General features: G+C 44.3%; 1 protein-coding gene across 11 annotated transcripts in view; it reads right to left on the bottom strand.

The window, feature by feature from the left end:
* The window catches only part of BCAS1 (brain enriched myelin associated protein 1), a 103,364-nt gene that overhangs the window by 64,378 nt on the left and 25,350 nt on the right, over positions 1–13,636 (bottom strand). For all 11 annotated transcript variants that reach the window (XM_053199798.1, XM_053199799.1, XM_053199803.1 and 8 more), the window contains exon 4: positions 3,358–3,929. In XM_053199798.1, coding sequence (XP_053055773.1) covers positions 3,358–3,929 — 572 coding nt within the window. The remainder of the gene's footprint in view (positions 1–3,357; positions 3,930–13,636) is intronic.

Below are 13,636 nucleotides of genomic sequence, written 5' to 3'. Positions count from 1 at the left end.
CTCCCCACCCCCACCTCTCTCTGCCCCTCCCCCATGTGCATGCCTGTGTACCCGAACATATGCTCTCTCTCTCTCTCAAAATAAATAAACTTAAAAAAAATTATGTCTCTTACTAGATCTTTGAAGGACTAGACTGTGATTCATCTTTTAAACCTTTGCAAAGGTTGGTGTTTAAATAACAGTTGCAGGATTTAATAAAACTTTAGAAGAAAGGCATCTTCTTGTTCCGATCTCTTGAATCTGTGCTTGGTAACAGGTTAAGCCCCGCCCCTCCCTTTTCCCTCCAACACAAAGACACTTCTGGAATTACTGGTTGGCAACAGACACTTAGTGTGTTTTTTTAAACTGATGAAGATCAAATTTTCATTATGGTTGTTTTTTTTTTTTTTTGGACAATGAATCTCTTAAGTGTGTATCTTATAGCTCTGGTTCAATTGTCGAGGGGCTGGAAAAATTAAGAAAAAACAAATCTCATCCCTGCCAACACAGTTTGTGTGAATCACAGCTCAGTGAAACCTTTCAGGCATATAATTTATCTTTTCTTTGACCTATGCACTAAATGCTTCATTTGTTCATGAATTCTGGCCTTGTTTTAATTCTGCTATGCTCTGAATGTAGTTTTATGAGGCACAAAAATAAGATTGTCGATCCGAAAACACAGAAGATTTGTGTGCCTCTCCCAGAATGCAATGGGGGCATCCTTCCCCCAATTCACAGCTCTGCAGGTTTGCGGCTGGAACTCCAAGCCAGGAAGAAGCATGCAGTGAGACAGGGGGGAGAGGTTCGTGTGGGTGGGTGGGGAGGGGACAGCTGATGTGGCTGAACCCAAGGCATAATTTATGCTAAGAATTCTGAATCAATACATTGACGGCCATTTATGCATAGTGTGGTACTCCCACCAAGAAAGCCATTGGCTGAGAAGTTTTATTCGTGTTACTTTCCCGGGGCTGGATTCTCTCATTGCACTCCTAGAACAATCGATCCCTCCTCCTCCCTCCCCCTCCCCCAAAAGCAGTCTGTACAGCCAGGGATCGGATGAGAAACCTTAATAATCAGGAGGCTGTGGTTTGTTTACAGTCTTCACAGATGCATGTATTTGAATGTCCGCAAGTTCGCAGACTAAAGGAGAAATAAATGGCGTAGCCTAGCTTTCCCATGTTTTACATGCATATAGTTCGGGGTGGTACTCGATATTTAAATTCCAGTGATGTTGCCAATAAAAACATGGAAATTTGTAGTGTAACAAGACCAAATGCAAACCTCATTGGTGAATCTTAGGGAGCTGACTCGCTTTTTTTTCTGACAGTTTGAAGGTCTTCTGAGAGGTCACTGTAACTTTAAAATATCACTCACGGGCTTGACTCTATCAGATACCTGCCATGTTCCCCATACAAGCCCCCATTTTCTGAATTGTATCTCATTTTGGAACTCACTCCACTCAATTCGAGGTGCTGTCCCTAAGGGTCTCCAATAACAAAACACTGGGTTGGTAAAGTACAAGTCTGAACTTCCCTGTGCTTTTCTTAGAACAGGAGTGGATTGACCACATTGGGGCTTTATGGTTAAAAATGTTTAAGGGTCCGGTATCACATGCTACACTGGTTTTCTTAATTAAGGTGGGGATTTGGATAAGTTACTTAGACACCTGTCTCCAGATGGGTAAAGCTCAGTCCTTCATCCTTGTCCCGTAAGTAACTCAATCTTTTCCTGACTCCAGTGATGGGTTGGCTTTGGATGCCCCAGTGAATGAAACATGATTATTCAAAAAAATCACAACCTCAGAACAGCCTTAGGAGCCCACGATGGATAAATGAGAACTCAACAAGAGTTTCCACTCAGAGTCAGGTAGTAAATCGTTTCTCAAATATTCATGAATATGGATGACCAGTTTCTAGCCCCAAGACAAATAACATTCCAACTCCCGGTTCATACATTTGATGGAATGTTCTGGGAGCCAGGGTGGCCAATTCTCTTTGTGTCGGAGCACCCTGCCCAACACACGGCCTCCCCAGTGAGAGCACTTGGCATCTTCCATAATAATGGTGGTGGTGGTGGTGGGGGGGGGGGGTTGTACTGCATTTCTTCCTGGACCAAAGTCCCTGAGGACAAGGGCTCTGTCCCAGCCTCCACTGTAGCCGGGCCTCACCTGCACCCGGCAGCGTCCCACTCAGTAAAGATTTGGTGCCTGGATGCGTTTGAAAACTTACTTTGAATTATACAGAAAGCTATTCGATTGGCATCTGAACTGGTGCATTTGGGGAACCGGGCATTTGCGGGACAAGTTCTTAAGCTTTTGAAAGAAAAATTGAAAATCAGTTTGTGCAGTAGAAATTTACAGAAAGATCAAGAACGCTGATAGTGAGAGCCCGAACCCACGAACCTGATGACTTTTCCCCAATTTTAACTCTCCAGAACTTACAGCTGGTGCCTGACATTTACAGTATAATGTTTGACACAGTCCTGCGTGCATTGAAACCACAGACTGAGGTGATACTCATTTTCCTTATGGAGAATAATATATCCATACAGCGCTTAGAACAGAGCCTGGTATACTGTCAGTGCTCAATACATGACAGCCAGTGTTATTAGCAACTTCCCTTGAAACACAGTGTATCAACTTTTATTTCCTTCTTCATTGAAGGAGTTTCTTTTCTCGGCCGAACACAAACAAACTCAAGATAAAAAGCAAATGCTCTTTTTCAGATCAAAAGAACTCGTGTTTCTTTGTGCAGGAAAGAAAGCAGCTGATGTGGAATACCTCCTTTAAAAATATCTAGTTTTTACAAAGATATGACCCCAGCTTGTGGGAAAATAATTAGTACATAAAAGGGTCTGCCCAGAGCTGTAAAAGCTCTTTATTTAAACCCATGCTTTGGTGCAAAAGATAGTTAAAGATCAATCCAGGCTATTAAAAATAAGAAATGAAATGTATTCCAACAAAAGCCTATAAACATGCTGGTTGTGAACCAAGCTACCGAGGCCAGGCGAGGTATTTAAGTCTTTTAGGAACCGTTTTTATTCCGCTAAGGCCTTTCCCTCCAGACTCCATTGATCATAAATGCAACCTGTCTTCCTCTACCTTTGATAAATGGAAGGACGGATTCATCTGTATGTAACTCACCTCCTCTCTTCTTTTACATAAAACAGATGCCACAGCTGTTATTGTTCTTCAAACAGATGTTTCTGTCCACAGGAACATGGGGGACACTACAATGTGCCATTTGTTCTAGAGGGCTGCGTACCTTGTCGGGGCCCCTTGGCGACTGGAGAGCAATATAGACGCCATCCGCTTACCCCATCAGAGCTTCCCCCCCCACCGGAGCTTAACAAAAGGGATCGTCCCTCGTCAGCACTTACCCTCTCTGCAGGGACATCATCGGGAGGCCTTGACAATCCAGGGACTTCCTCGGCCTGGTCCTGACGTTCCGCGCTCTTGGCTTCCTGTTGGCTGTCCACTGGTGCCTTTTCCCGTCCCTTGTCCAGTTTGAAGAGTTTGTCAAAAAAGCTGGAGTCCTTAGGCTTGGCGGGGGCTGCTCCCCCTGACTCAGGTGAGACGGGCGCTGGTCCCCAAGTGGCAGAGACGCCTTCGTCCCCGGCTGGGCTCTGCCCCGGGGTTTTATCTGGGTCGTGCCCCCGTGCAGCTGCCCCCGGAAGAGTCACGCTCTCACTTGGTTCTTTGTTCCCTAGAGCTTTATTGGAGCTGACATCAAGCTTCACTGACCCAGTGGATGCATCCGTGGCTTGGTCTCCAGCACGTCCTGGTACAGGCCGAGCGAGTGTCAAGAAAAAACGAGATTTAGCAGCTGGCGCCCCGGCTTTGGCCTCGTTCCCAAGATTCTTTCCGTTGGCATCCGCAACAGCGCTCATCTCCATTGTCTCGGGGGAAGAAGTGACCGCATTATCCTCCTTGACACTTATTCCCAAATCAACTGTAAACACAAAGACAAACAGCAGTTATTCAGCCCGGCGAGGAAATTCAAGGATCGATAATGGACTCCAAACGTTTGATATACAAAGGCCAGAATGCAGCCGGGGCTCTGTGGCTGTCCGGTCACGCTGCAAAGCAGAACCTGGTCACCTAGAACTCCTGTGACCTTGCTAGGAGAAAAGCCAGTTAGCAGAAAGCCCACACCAGGCGCTGCACTGGTGACACGCACGTTAATGACGCTGTCGGCCTGTTGCAGGGATCCCGAGAGAAGAGTGTTGTCACGATATCAGCTGGGAGGCAGCACAGCGGTCGGGAGCTTGGGCTCTGGAGCTAGAACAAAGTTTCTCAACCTTCTGACTTCTGACATCGGGGGCTGGATCATTCTTTGCCAGGGGGGCTCCTCTCGTACGCTGCAGGATTCTTAGCAGCATCCCTGGCCTCTACCCAATAGATTCCAGGGCCACCCCCAAGCTGTGACAACCCCAAATGCCCCCCTATGTCCCCTGGGGGCCAAAAATCACTCACGTTTGAGGACCACTGAGCTAAAGTGTCTATCTGCACCTGAGGTACCCAACCGTCCCATGCCTCAATTTTCTGGTAAATTCAGGCAAATAGTAGAACTTCCCTCCTAATTTGGTTATGAAGGTTACATGACTTAATATGCTTAAAAACCACAGAACTGTGCCTGATGCATGTTGGTCACTGTCATTATTCACGAGTGAGAAACCTGGCCACCAGAGAGGTTGATGCACCTCCCCACGGCCGCCCAGTGAGCTGGTAAGTAACAGCGTGTGGTCAGGGGCAGACACCTGACTCTGAAGTTTGTGCTCTGTCTTACCATGAGGCCTATATTAGCAGAGACTAAGGGGAGATTTTTAAAAGTAGCACTCGGAAAGTTTCCAGAAGGCTGGAAAAACAAACGTCCACGCAAGAAGGCCAATTAGACTTCAGGTGGCCCGGAATCAGAGGCATAGGGTCCGCTTGTGGATGCAGGCTCCGCCCCCTCCGGGGAGGGGCCCTGGCATCCAGCTGTTTCTGCTAAAGCAGTGCAATATTCGCGGGGGTGGGGGGGGAGAGATACCGCAAATTTTGGAATCAAAGTTAAAGATCAAGATTCTCTACTGATAAGCTGTGTGACCTTGGGCAAGTCATTAAACACCTTTGAATTTCCTCATCCCTCAGATGGGAATGCTAACAGCTCCCTTGCAGCATTTGCCCGGATGTTTACGGGACACAGACTGCTTAATAATTGACAGGCACTGTGATTATCTTGAAGGATTCTCCCATGCCTTTGCCAGCATTACGGTTTGCTTTATACAGGTGCAGCCAGCCACTTAAAAAATATCTGTTTGCAGGAAGAGAGAAAGAGAAAAGGGAGAATCTTTTGGTCTGCTCATACGGCTTGTTAATATGCGTGAGAAACACACACACACACACACACACACACACACACACTTCTATCAGCAATTGTTTTTGCCAAACTCTGGTATCTCCCAGTGTCTAGAGTCGGGAGCAAACACAAAGGAGAGGGAGAGAGAGAGAGAGAGAGAGAGAGAGAGAGAGAGAAGAGCCGGATTCCTAGGTAGAATGAAGGGTCGTCTCTGAGGAACACGGAAAGGACGGTACAGAGGACGGTGACAAGCACTAGGTTGTGATATTCCTCACAATCTCAGACCTCAAGGAAGTCACCCTGTAGGGGCACTGGGTATGTCACCCAGCTCTTCCTCACCCCTTTCCTGTGCTCTAGGAATTCGTAACCGTGGTAAACACTGTACTCAGGGCAAGAAGGCGGGAGGGAGAGCCGGAATAAGGAAGTGATAGATGTCAGGGTGCTGAGCAAGCCAGGCGGGCAGCTGACGCATCACAGTGAATATAAATGAATTGTGGGGATGGCCCATGCCAGGGGAAGAGGAAACAGTTGACAAAAAGGCAGAGACTGAGATTCAAAACAAGGGAGGGCTTTTCGAATTGCCAAGAGCATCAGCCTGTCTCTTTCCTTTTTTCCTCTCTTCTGGACTCTCCAGACGGGAATCAAAAGAGCTAACGGTACATGACAGTGTCCCGCTCAGGGAAAAAGTCTTTGAAAAGAAAACCCTTCTCCGGGAAAGACTTTTTAAAAATTGGCCCATATCGTTATCTTAGTTTCGGGCGTACAACGTGATAACTCTATATTGGTGTTAATACTACATACCGTTCGTATATATGACAGCAAGTCTGGTGACCATCTGCCGCCACGCGGTTGACCCCCCCTCACCCTGTTCACTCACCTCCCAACCCTCCCGACCCCTCTGATCACAACCACTCTGTCCTCTGCATCTGCAAGTTTTGTTTGTCCATTTGTCTGTTATATTCCACATATACGTGACTATGACATTTGTCTCTCTCTGTCTGACTTATTTCACTTAGCACAGTATCTTCAAGGGCCATTTATGTTTTTGCAAATGGCAAGATTTTCTTCTTTCTTATGGCCAAGTAGTATTGATTATATATATATATACACTATATATATATATATATATATATATAGTGTATATACATATAATATGTATATATGTATATATGTATGTATATATGTATATATGTAATATGTATATATGTATATGTGTATGTATATAATATATGTGTGTATATATATATATATATATGTGTACACACACACACACACACACACGCACATATACCACATCTTTACCCATTCATCTATTGATGGACACTTAGGTTGTCTCCATATCCTGGCTGTTGTAAATAATGCTGCAACGAATATGGGGATGCGGGTATCTTTTGGAATTCGGGTTTTCATTTCCTTTGGATAAATACCCAGAAGTGGAATTTCTGGATCATATGGTAGTTCTATTTTTAATTTTTTGAGGAACCCCCATGCTGTTTTCCGCGGTGGCTACACCAATGTGCATCCCCACCAATGGTGTACAAGGGTCCCCTCTCTCCATATCCTCACCAACACTTGTTATTTCTTGTCCTTTTGATAGTAGCCTTTCCAATAGATGTGAGGTGATATCTCAGTGTGGTTTTTGTTTGGATTTCCCTCATAATTATTGATGCCAAACACTTTTTCATGTGCTGGTGGGCTATCTGCATGTCTTCCTTGGAAAATGTCTATTTACATTCTCTGTCCATTTTTAAATCAGATTTTTTTTTTTGCCACTGAGCTGAGTTTTTTATACATTTTGGATATTAATCCTTTATTGAATACATGATTTACAAATATTTTCTCCCATTCAGTGGGTTGCTTTTTTATTGTGCTGATGGTTTCCTTTGCTGTGCAGAAGCTTTTAGGTTTGAGGTAGTCCCTGGATAGACTTTTTTAAAAGTGCGAATATATTGCTTTAATATAGGATAAATTCCTTACATTTCAGGTATCTAGCCTGCACCTCAGTGCATTTACAAATCACGGTAGATGAAAACTATATAGCTCTTGATGTTAGAGAAGGGGAAAAGTATGTTTTATAACTTATAAGAACTAGCACTTCCTAGATGGGGCATTCCACGATAATGAAGGTCTGCCCCCCAAACTTGGTGAATGCATATGCAAGTCTATCACCCAGAGCTTCTAGTTCCTTTACTAAAATGCTTACTTCCCAGGAGGGCCTGTGATCTAAGCTAGAATAATCCTGTGGCTTTTGCTGAACCCATTAGAACAGAGTTACACCCTTTATGCTTGGCTTGGCAAACCAGCGGGGGTGCATCTGTTAGGGGTGGCCCTGGCCATCACATTCACAAGTACTTGCCTGAGAACCAACACAGATGAAAGCAGAGTCAAAAGATTCAGGGAATAAATGCCCGATGAGGACATTTGAACACCTGGATCCAGCTGTGCCTGAAGGTGAAATTTACCGTTACGTGGCCAACAGATCTTTTTTTTTTCTTTTTTTTCACTTATGCCAGTTTCTATTAAGTATATACTCAGTGACTTGGAGAGAATTTCAGAGAATTGGCCAGTACCTATTCCACTTGTGAAGTAATGGCTAGCAATCTTCTTCTTGGGAAGTTGTCTCCAGGCTCTTCAAGTCTGTCTAGGAGGCATTTACTTGGGAGGAAGGAGGATAAGGAGAATGAAACAAGGAAGTAAGTTCCAAGGAACTGGATAGAAGAGCCACCAACTCTTTGTCTTTGCATTTAAAGTGAAGGGGAAAAAAATCCACTTTGGGAGAGACATTGTAACCTCTTGAGACCTTCAATAAACATTAGAAACAAAATATTTCCATGGGGTGCCTGGGTGGCTCAGTCAGCTAGGTGTCTGACTTTAACTCAGGTCATGATCTTGCAGTTTGTGAGGTCAAGCCCCACATTGGGCTCTGTGCTGACAGCTCAGAGCCTGGAGCCAGCTTCCAATTCCATGGATTCTGTGTCTCCCTCTATCTCTCTGCCCCTCCACCGCTCACGCTCTGTCTTTCTCTCTCAAAAATAAATAAACATTAAAAAATTGTTTTTTAAAAAATAAAAAAAAGAAAGAAAATATTTCCTAGGATATCGACTTAAATGCACACACAACACACACACGCACACACACACACATCCGATCTGTGAATGAATAGGAAGAAAACCCATTGGAGTTACAGGTCTTATACCGTTGCAAAGATAAATTTTGTTTACATGGCGTCCTCACATTATTATGGAAAGAATTGAACAGTGCCTTCTAGATGATCGGAACTCAGCTTTCAATTCCTATGAAAAATCTTGAGAGAAGCCCATCCCGAATCTGGTTCCAATAAAAAGTTTTCTCCTAAAGCAGACAAACGGATGACATACCAAAGAGATTTTACTTTCCATGAAAAAAATGAGTAAGAGTTTAAGGAAGATAAAAAGGAATCAAGCAGAACGCACATGACAGACCCCAACTATCTAGGAGGGTTGAAAATTTTGATCTTTCTACTGCAGAAAATACATTTTGTATTATGTGTGTGGCTTTTTAGAAGAAAGCCATCTTATGCAGACATGTGATTGAAAACTTATTTCCAGTGGCTTTTCAGCATAATTGTTAAGAACTTAGATGGTGGAGCAGAGGACCTCGGTTTGACTCTAAAATATTAAATACAGATGGTCCTTGGGGCACCTGGGCGGCTCAGTCAGTTGAGCGTTCGACTTCGGCTCAGGTCATGATCTCACAGTCTGTGAGCTCGAGCCCCGCATCGAGCTCTGTGCTGACAGCTCGGAGTCTGGAGCCTGCTTTGGATTCTGTGTCTGCCTCTCTCTCTGCCCCTCCCTTGCTCATGCTCTGTCTCTCCTTCTCTCTCAAAAATAAACATTAAAACAAATTTACAAAAATATTTAAATACAGATGGTCCTCGACTCGCAGCAATCCGACTTGTGTTTTTCGACTTTACAGAGTTGCAAAAGTGATTCTCATTCAATAGAAACTGTACTTGGAATTTTGAACCTGGATCTTTTGCTGGGCTAGCGACACGCGGGGCGTCCTTCTCTCCTGATGCTGGACAGCAGCAGCTCCCCGACAGCCACGTAATCATGAAGGTCAACAACCCGTAGGCTGACAACCATCCTACCACAGAGCCACCCTGTCTCTCCCTTCCACTGCAGTTTTCAGCATATTTCGTGCCATAGTCAACACTTTATTACCAAATAGGCTTTGTGTGAGATGTTTTTACCAAACGGCAGGATAATGGCAATGCTCTGAGCACATTTAAGGGAGGCTAGGCTAAATTATGATGGTCAGTAGGTTGGGTATAGTAAATACATTTTCAGTGTGTACAATGGATTTATCTTTTTTTAGGTTTATTTTCATTTATTTTGAGAGGGAGATGGAGAGCAAGCAGGCGAGGGGAAGAGAGAGGGGGCCAGAATCCCAAGCAGGCTCCATGCTGTCAGCGCAGAGCCTGATGCAGAGCTTGAACTCATAAACTGTGAGATCATGACCTGAGCCGAAGTCAAGAGTTGGGCACTTAACTGATTGGGCCACCCAGGCGCCCTGAGAGGTAGCCCCATCTTAAGTTGAGGAAGACCTGACTGTGATCTGGGTGAATTATTTTATATCTCTATGCCTCAATTTTCCTATAAAATGGGCAAGAAAATAATAGTGCCTTCTTCAAAGAGTTTTTAGGATTAAATGAAATACTTCCTACAAAGTGCTTTACTGCTTGCGGGTATGTGGTGGATCCTCAATAAAAATTAGGTTTTGTGTGTGTGTGTGTGTGTTCTATATATATTATTACTATAATCACTATTTCATATTTCTAAACATAGGTTATAAGAAAAAAAATTATTCCAATGGTTTAACCTACAAACTTGAGTGCTCTGGAAAGACGTTCAAAAGTAGTAATGATAGGAATTAACTTCTCTTCAGAAATCTAAGAATCTGGGCCAGAGAAGTTTCAGGAATGCTTATCATTTTCTAAGTAGCAAGTATTTTCAGTCAAAACAGCTGCTTCCTCAAAGTTCTACTGTATGTTTAAACGCGCACACACACACACACACACACACACACACACACAGTCTCTTTTCAGATTTTGTGAGGAAGGATTATCTTTGGGGTTGTTTTTTTTTTCATGTGCCAGAGTTTTGAAATTTTCACTCGCTGCCACTGTAAACACCATCTCTAACATTTAGTGGACGTTTCCCATATGCAGGCCATTATGGTAAATGCTGTATGTAATGAGAAGCATTTTATTTATGTATAACAGGAAGGGTACAAGTTAGGTACTATCATCACCCCCCCCCCCCATTTTACAGATGGGAAAACCAAGGCTCTGAGAAGTAAGGTCACTTTTCAAGTGGCTTTTTAATTGTTAAGAACTTAGATGGTGGAGCAGAGGACCTCGGTTGGACTCTGAAATATTAAATACAGTGGTGTATTAAGGGTGGAGGCAGGATGTGAGCCCATGTTTTGCCTGATTCCAAAGCTCAACCCCCTGACATGTTGGAGCAGAAGCAAGAACAGAAAAGAGGGAGGGAACAAAGCAAAGTTTGGTTAATGGAATTAGTGGATTTTCAAGAAAACACTATGCACGAAAACAACAAAAAAGCCTGTGTTTTCTCACATCTGGGAAACATTGCTGTGTGATTCTGTTTTGTTTTAAATAAAAATTAGATCATGTCATTCATCTACATAAAACCATCCAAAGAGGGGCCTCAGCACCACTGAAATCCAGCCCAAACTCTACCACGGAGGACACCAGCTAGACCCTCAGCTCATCCCGTGTTCCTCCTCTCGACACACCAACCTCGTCCCCACCTGAAGCCCTCTGCACTAGTCGGTCTTTCCGCCTGGGAATGCTTCCCTTCTCATCTTTCTTCCCATGGCTACCTGCTTATCATTCAGGTCTCAGGTCAGGTCTTCCTTGACCACCGTCTCTGAAGTCACCCTCCTACTCACCCCCCTTCCCTCTCTGGACTCTGCAGAGCATTCCATAGTCTCTGAAATGATCTCATTCGTTCATCGCTTGCTTGCTTCTTCCCCATTAGAACGTAAGCGCAAGTAGATAGAGACCTGGTCTGTCTTGATCATAGCTGCGTCTCCACTGCCCCCAGAAGTGCCTGGCACCTAACAGGATTTAGTCAGGGAACAGGTAAGGCAGCAGCACAGAGCCCGGGGCATACCAAACACCAAGGGAACCTGGCTATAACCATGGCAAGAGTAACAACCCTTGTGATACTAGCGGTGGGGGAGGAAGAGCTCTCCTCCTCTAAGACTCCATTATCCAAATCCTCCTAGCGACTGTTAGGGTTGAAGAAACCATCATCATAATTTCACTCACAAAGTGTCCACTTACAAAGGTCATCTCCCACTCGGGCATCCCTTCCGGGGCAATGCCGTCCTATGTGTCAATACCCCGATCGATCAGGAGAAGGGACAAGTACGGGGGAAGTACGACGCACACCAGTTGCAAAGGGGAATTGCACACCTTCCAGAAGATGCAGGAGTTCGTGGAGTGTTGGAAAGTACCACTCAGATCACACGCGTGGTTTTGTTGGGTGAGAAACAGGCAGAGTTCAAAGAGTTCACCCAAGAAGACAGGAAGGTAGAAGGGAAACTAGGTGACGACCCACTAAGCTCTTCAAAAGAGAATTCTACTTGAATGTCAAAGGATAATGAGAGGCCCTTGGGAAAACTGATGAAGACCTCGAAATGTTTTGCGAAATGACCCTTCTGCGGTCTCGCTGCAAGACTCAAACGACACATCAAACGACTGTGGCTTTCTGTGTTGTGCAAATGCATTTGTTGTTTTACAGGCCTTGAAATAAGGATTCATGTGGCAGATACTTATAGCTCGGAGGAAGATGTTAGATTGGAACATTTCACGGCATGATCACATTTCATGCTTTGCATCTCAATATGAAAAGGCCACGATGTCCTCACCAAGACATTCCAGCATAAATAAAAGGGAGGAACGGGCTAGGGGGCATCTGAGAGCTGAAGGTTCCCAACCCTTGGCGTGATACGGCATGTCTGAACATCCAGTGAGGTAAATGCTGGCTTGAAATGTTGGGTTCCAACATCATGTGGGCAAAAGGTAACTCCTCACCCCGTGCTCTCGCGAAAGTCAGCTGTGACCTCCTGTTACTGTGGTGCAAGACCGTACTAGTGAAGATCATAATTTCTACTCTCCTCTCTGCTCACAGATATCTTATGATTCATATGCTTCAAAAGTCTGGAACATACAAAGATAATTCAAGCACAAAACCACCTTCGTTCCAATGGGAGCCAATATCATCACTCAAAGACGCATTTAATGTTTGATTTTGTTTTTTGTTCTTTTTTTTTTCTCCATTTGGTAATAAGACACACTCTACGTGGGTTTACTATCCAAAACAATTTATCTCTTAACTCTCTTTTTCTGTCTAGACCCTCCACCCTCATGGCAACGTAACTCGCGTGTGCAACCCAGCGTGGCTTATCAAGCTTTGTCCATGTTCGTATAAATACATACAAGCCTTCCAGATACACGTAGACAGGGGCTTGTTGGTTTTTATAAAAATCGGGTCAGAACAGATGTAGGTTTTGATCGCTTTTATATATCATTGTTATGGATTGAACGTGTGTGCCCCTGCAAAACTCACGGGCAGAAATCCTAACCCCTACTCTGGTGGTGTTAGGAGGCAGGGCCTTTGGGGGGTGATTATATCGAGAGGGTGGAGTCCTCATGAATGCGATCAGTGACCTTACAAAAGAGGCCCCAGAGAGCTGCCTTGCCCCTTCCACTGCTTGAGGACACAATGAAGAGATGGCCTTCTGCAACGCAAGGTCTTACGAGACAAGGAATCTGCCAGCATCTTGATCTTGGACTTCCCAACCTGCCAAACTGCGCGAAACAAATGGTTGTTGTGTCAGCCCCCAGTCTGTGGCATTTTTTTTAGAGCAGCCTAAATAAACTGAGACAACCATAGTCATTCCTCAGAATCCATATGTCCAAGTCTTATTTTTTAAAACACTGCCTAATATTCCTTACTATGCACACACCAAAAGATATTTAAGCCATTGCCCTAATCAATGAACATTCTGATAGGTTTCAAGTCATTGTTTCCATTTCCATTTCTATTACAAACAACACTGAGATAAACCTCCATGTTCAAAAATCCTAAACTAGTTCTTTTTTTAAAAATTTTTAATGTTTATTTCCGAGAGAGAGAGAGACAGACAGACAGACAGACAGAGTGTGAGTGGGAGAGGGGCAGACAGAGAGAGGCACACAGAATCCAAAGCAGGCTCCAGGTTCTGAGCTGTCAGCACAGAGCCTG

The sequence above is a fragment of the Acinonyx jubatus genome, chromosome A3, assembly GCF_027475565.1.
Source record: "Acinonyx jubatus isolate Ajub_Pintada_27869175 chromosome A3, VMU_Ajub_asm_v1.0, whole genome shotgun sequence".
In the NCBI taxonomy this organism is placed as follows: domain Eukaryota; kingdom Metazoa; phylum Chordata; class Mammalia; order Carnivora; family Felidae; genus Acinonyx; species Acinonyx jubatus.
Note: the sequence above shows the minus strand (reverse complement) of the source record. Positions and strands in the feature narration are given on the sequence as shown.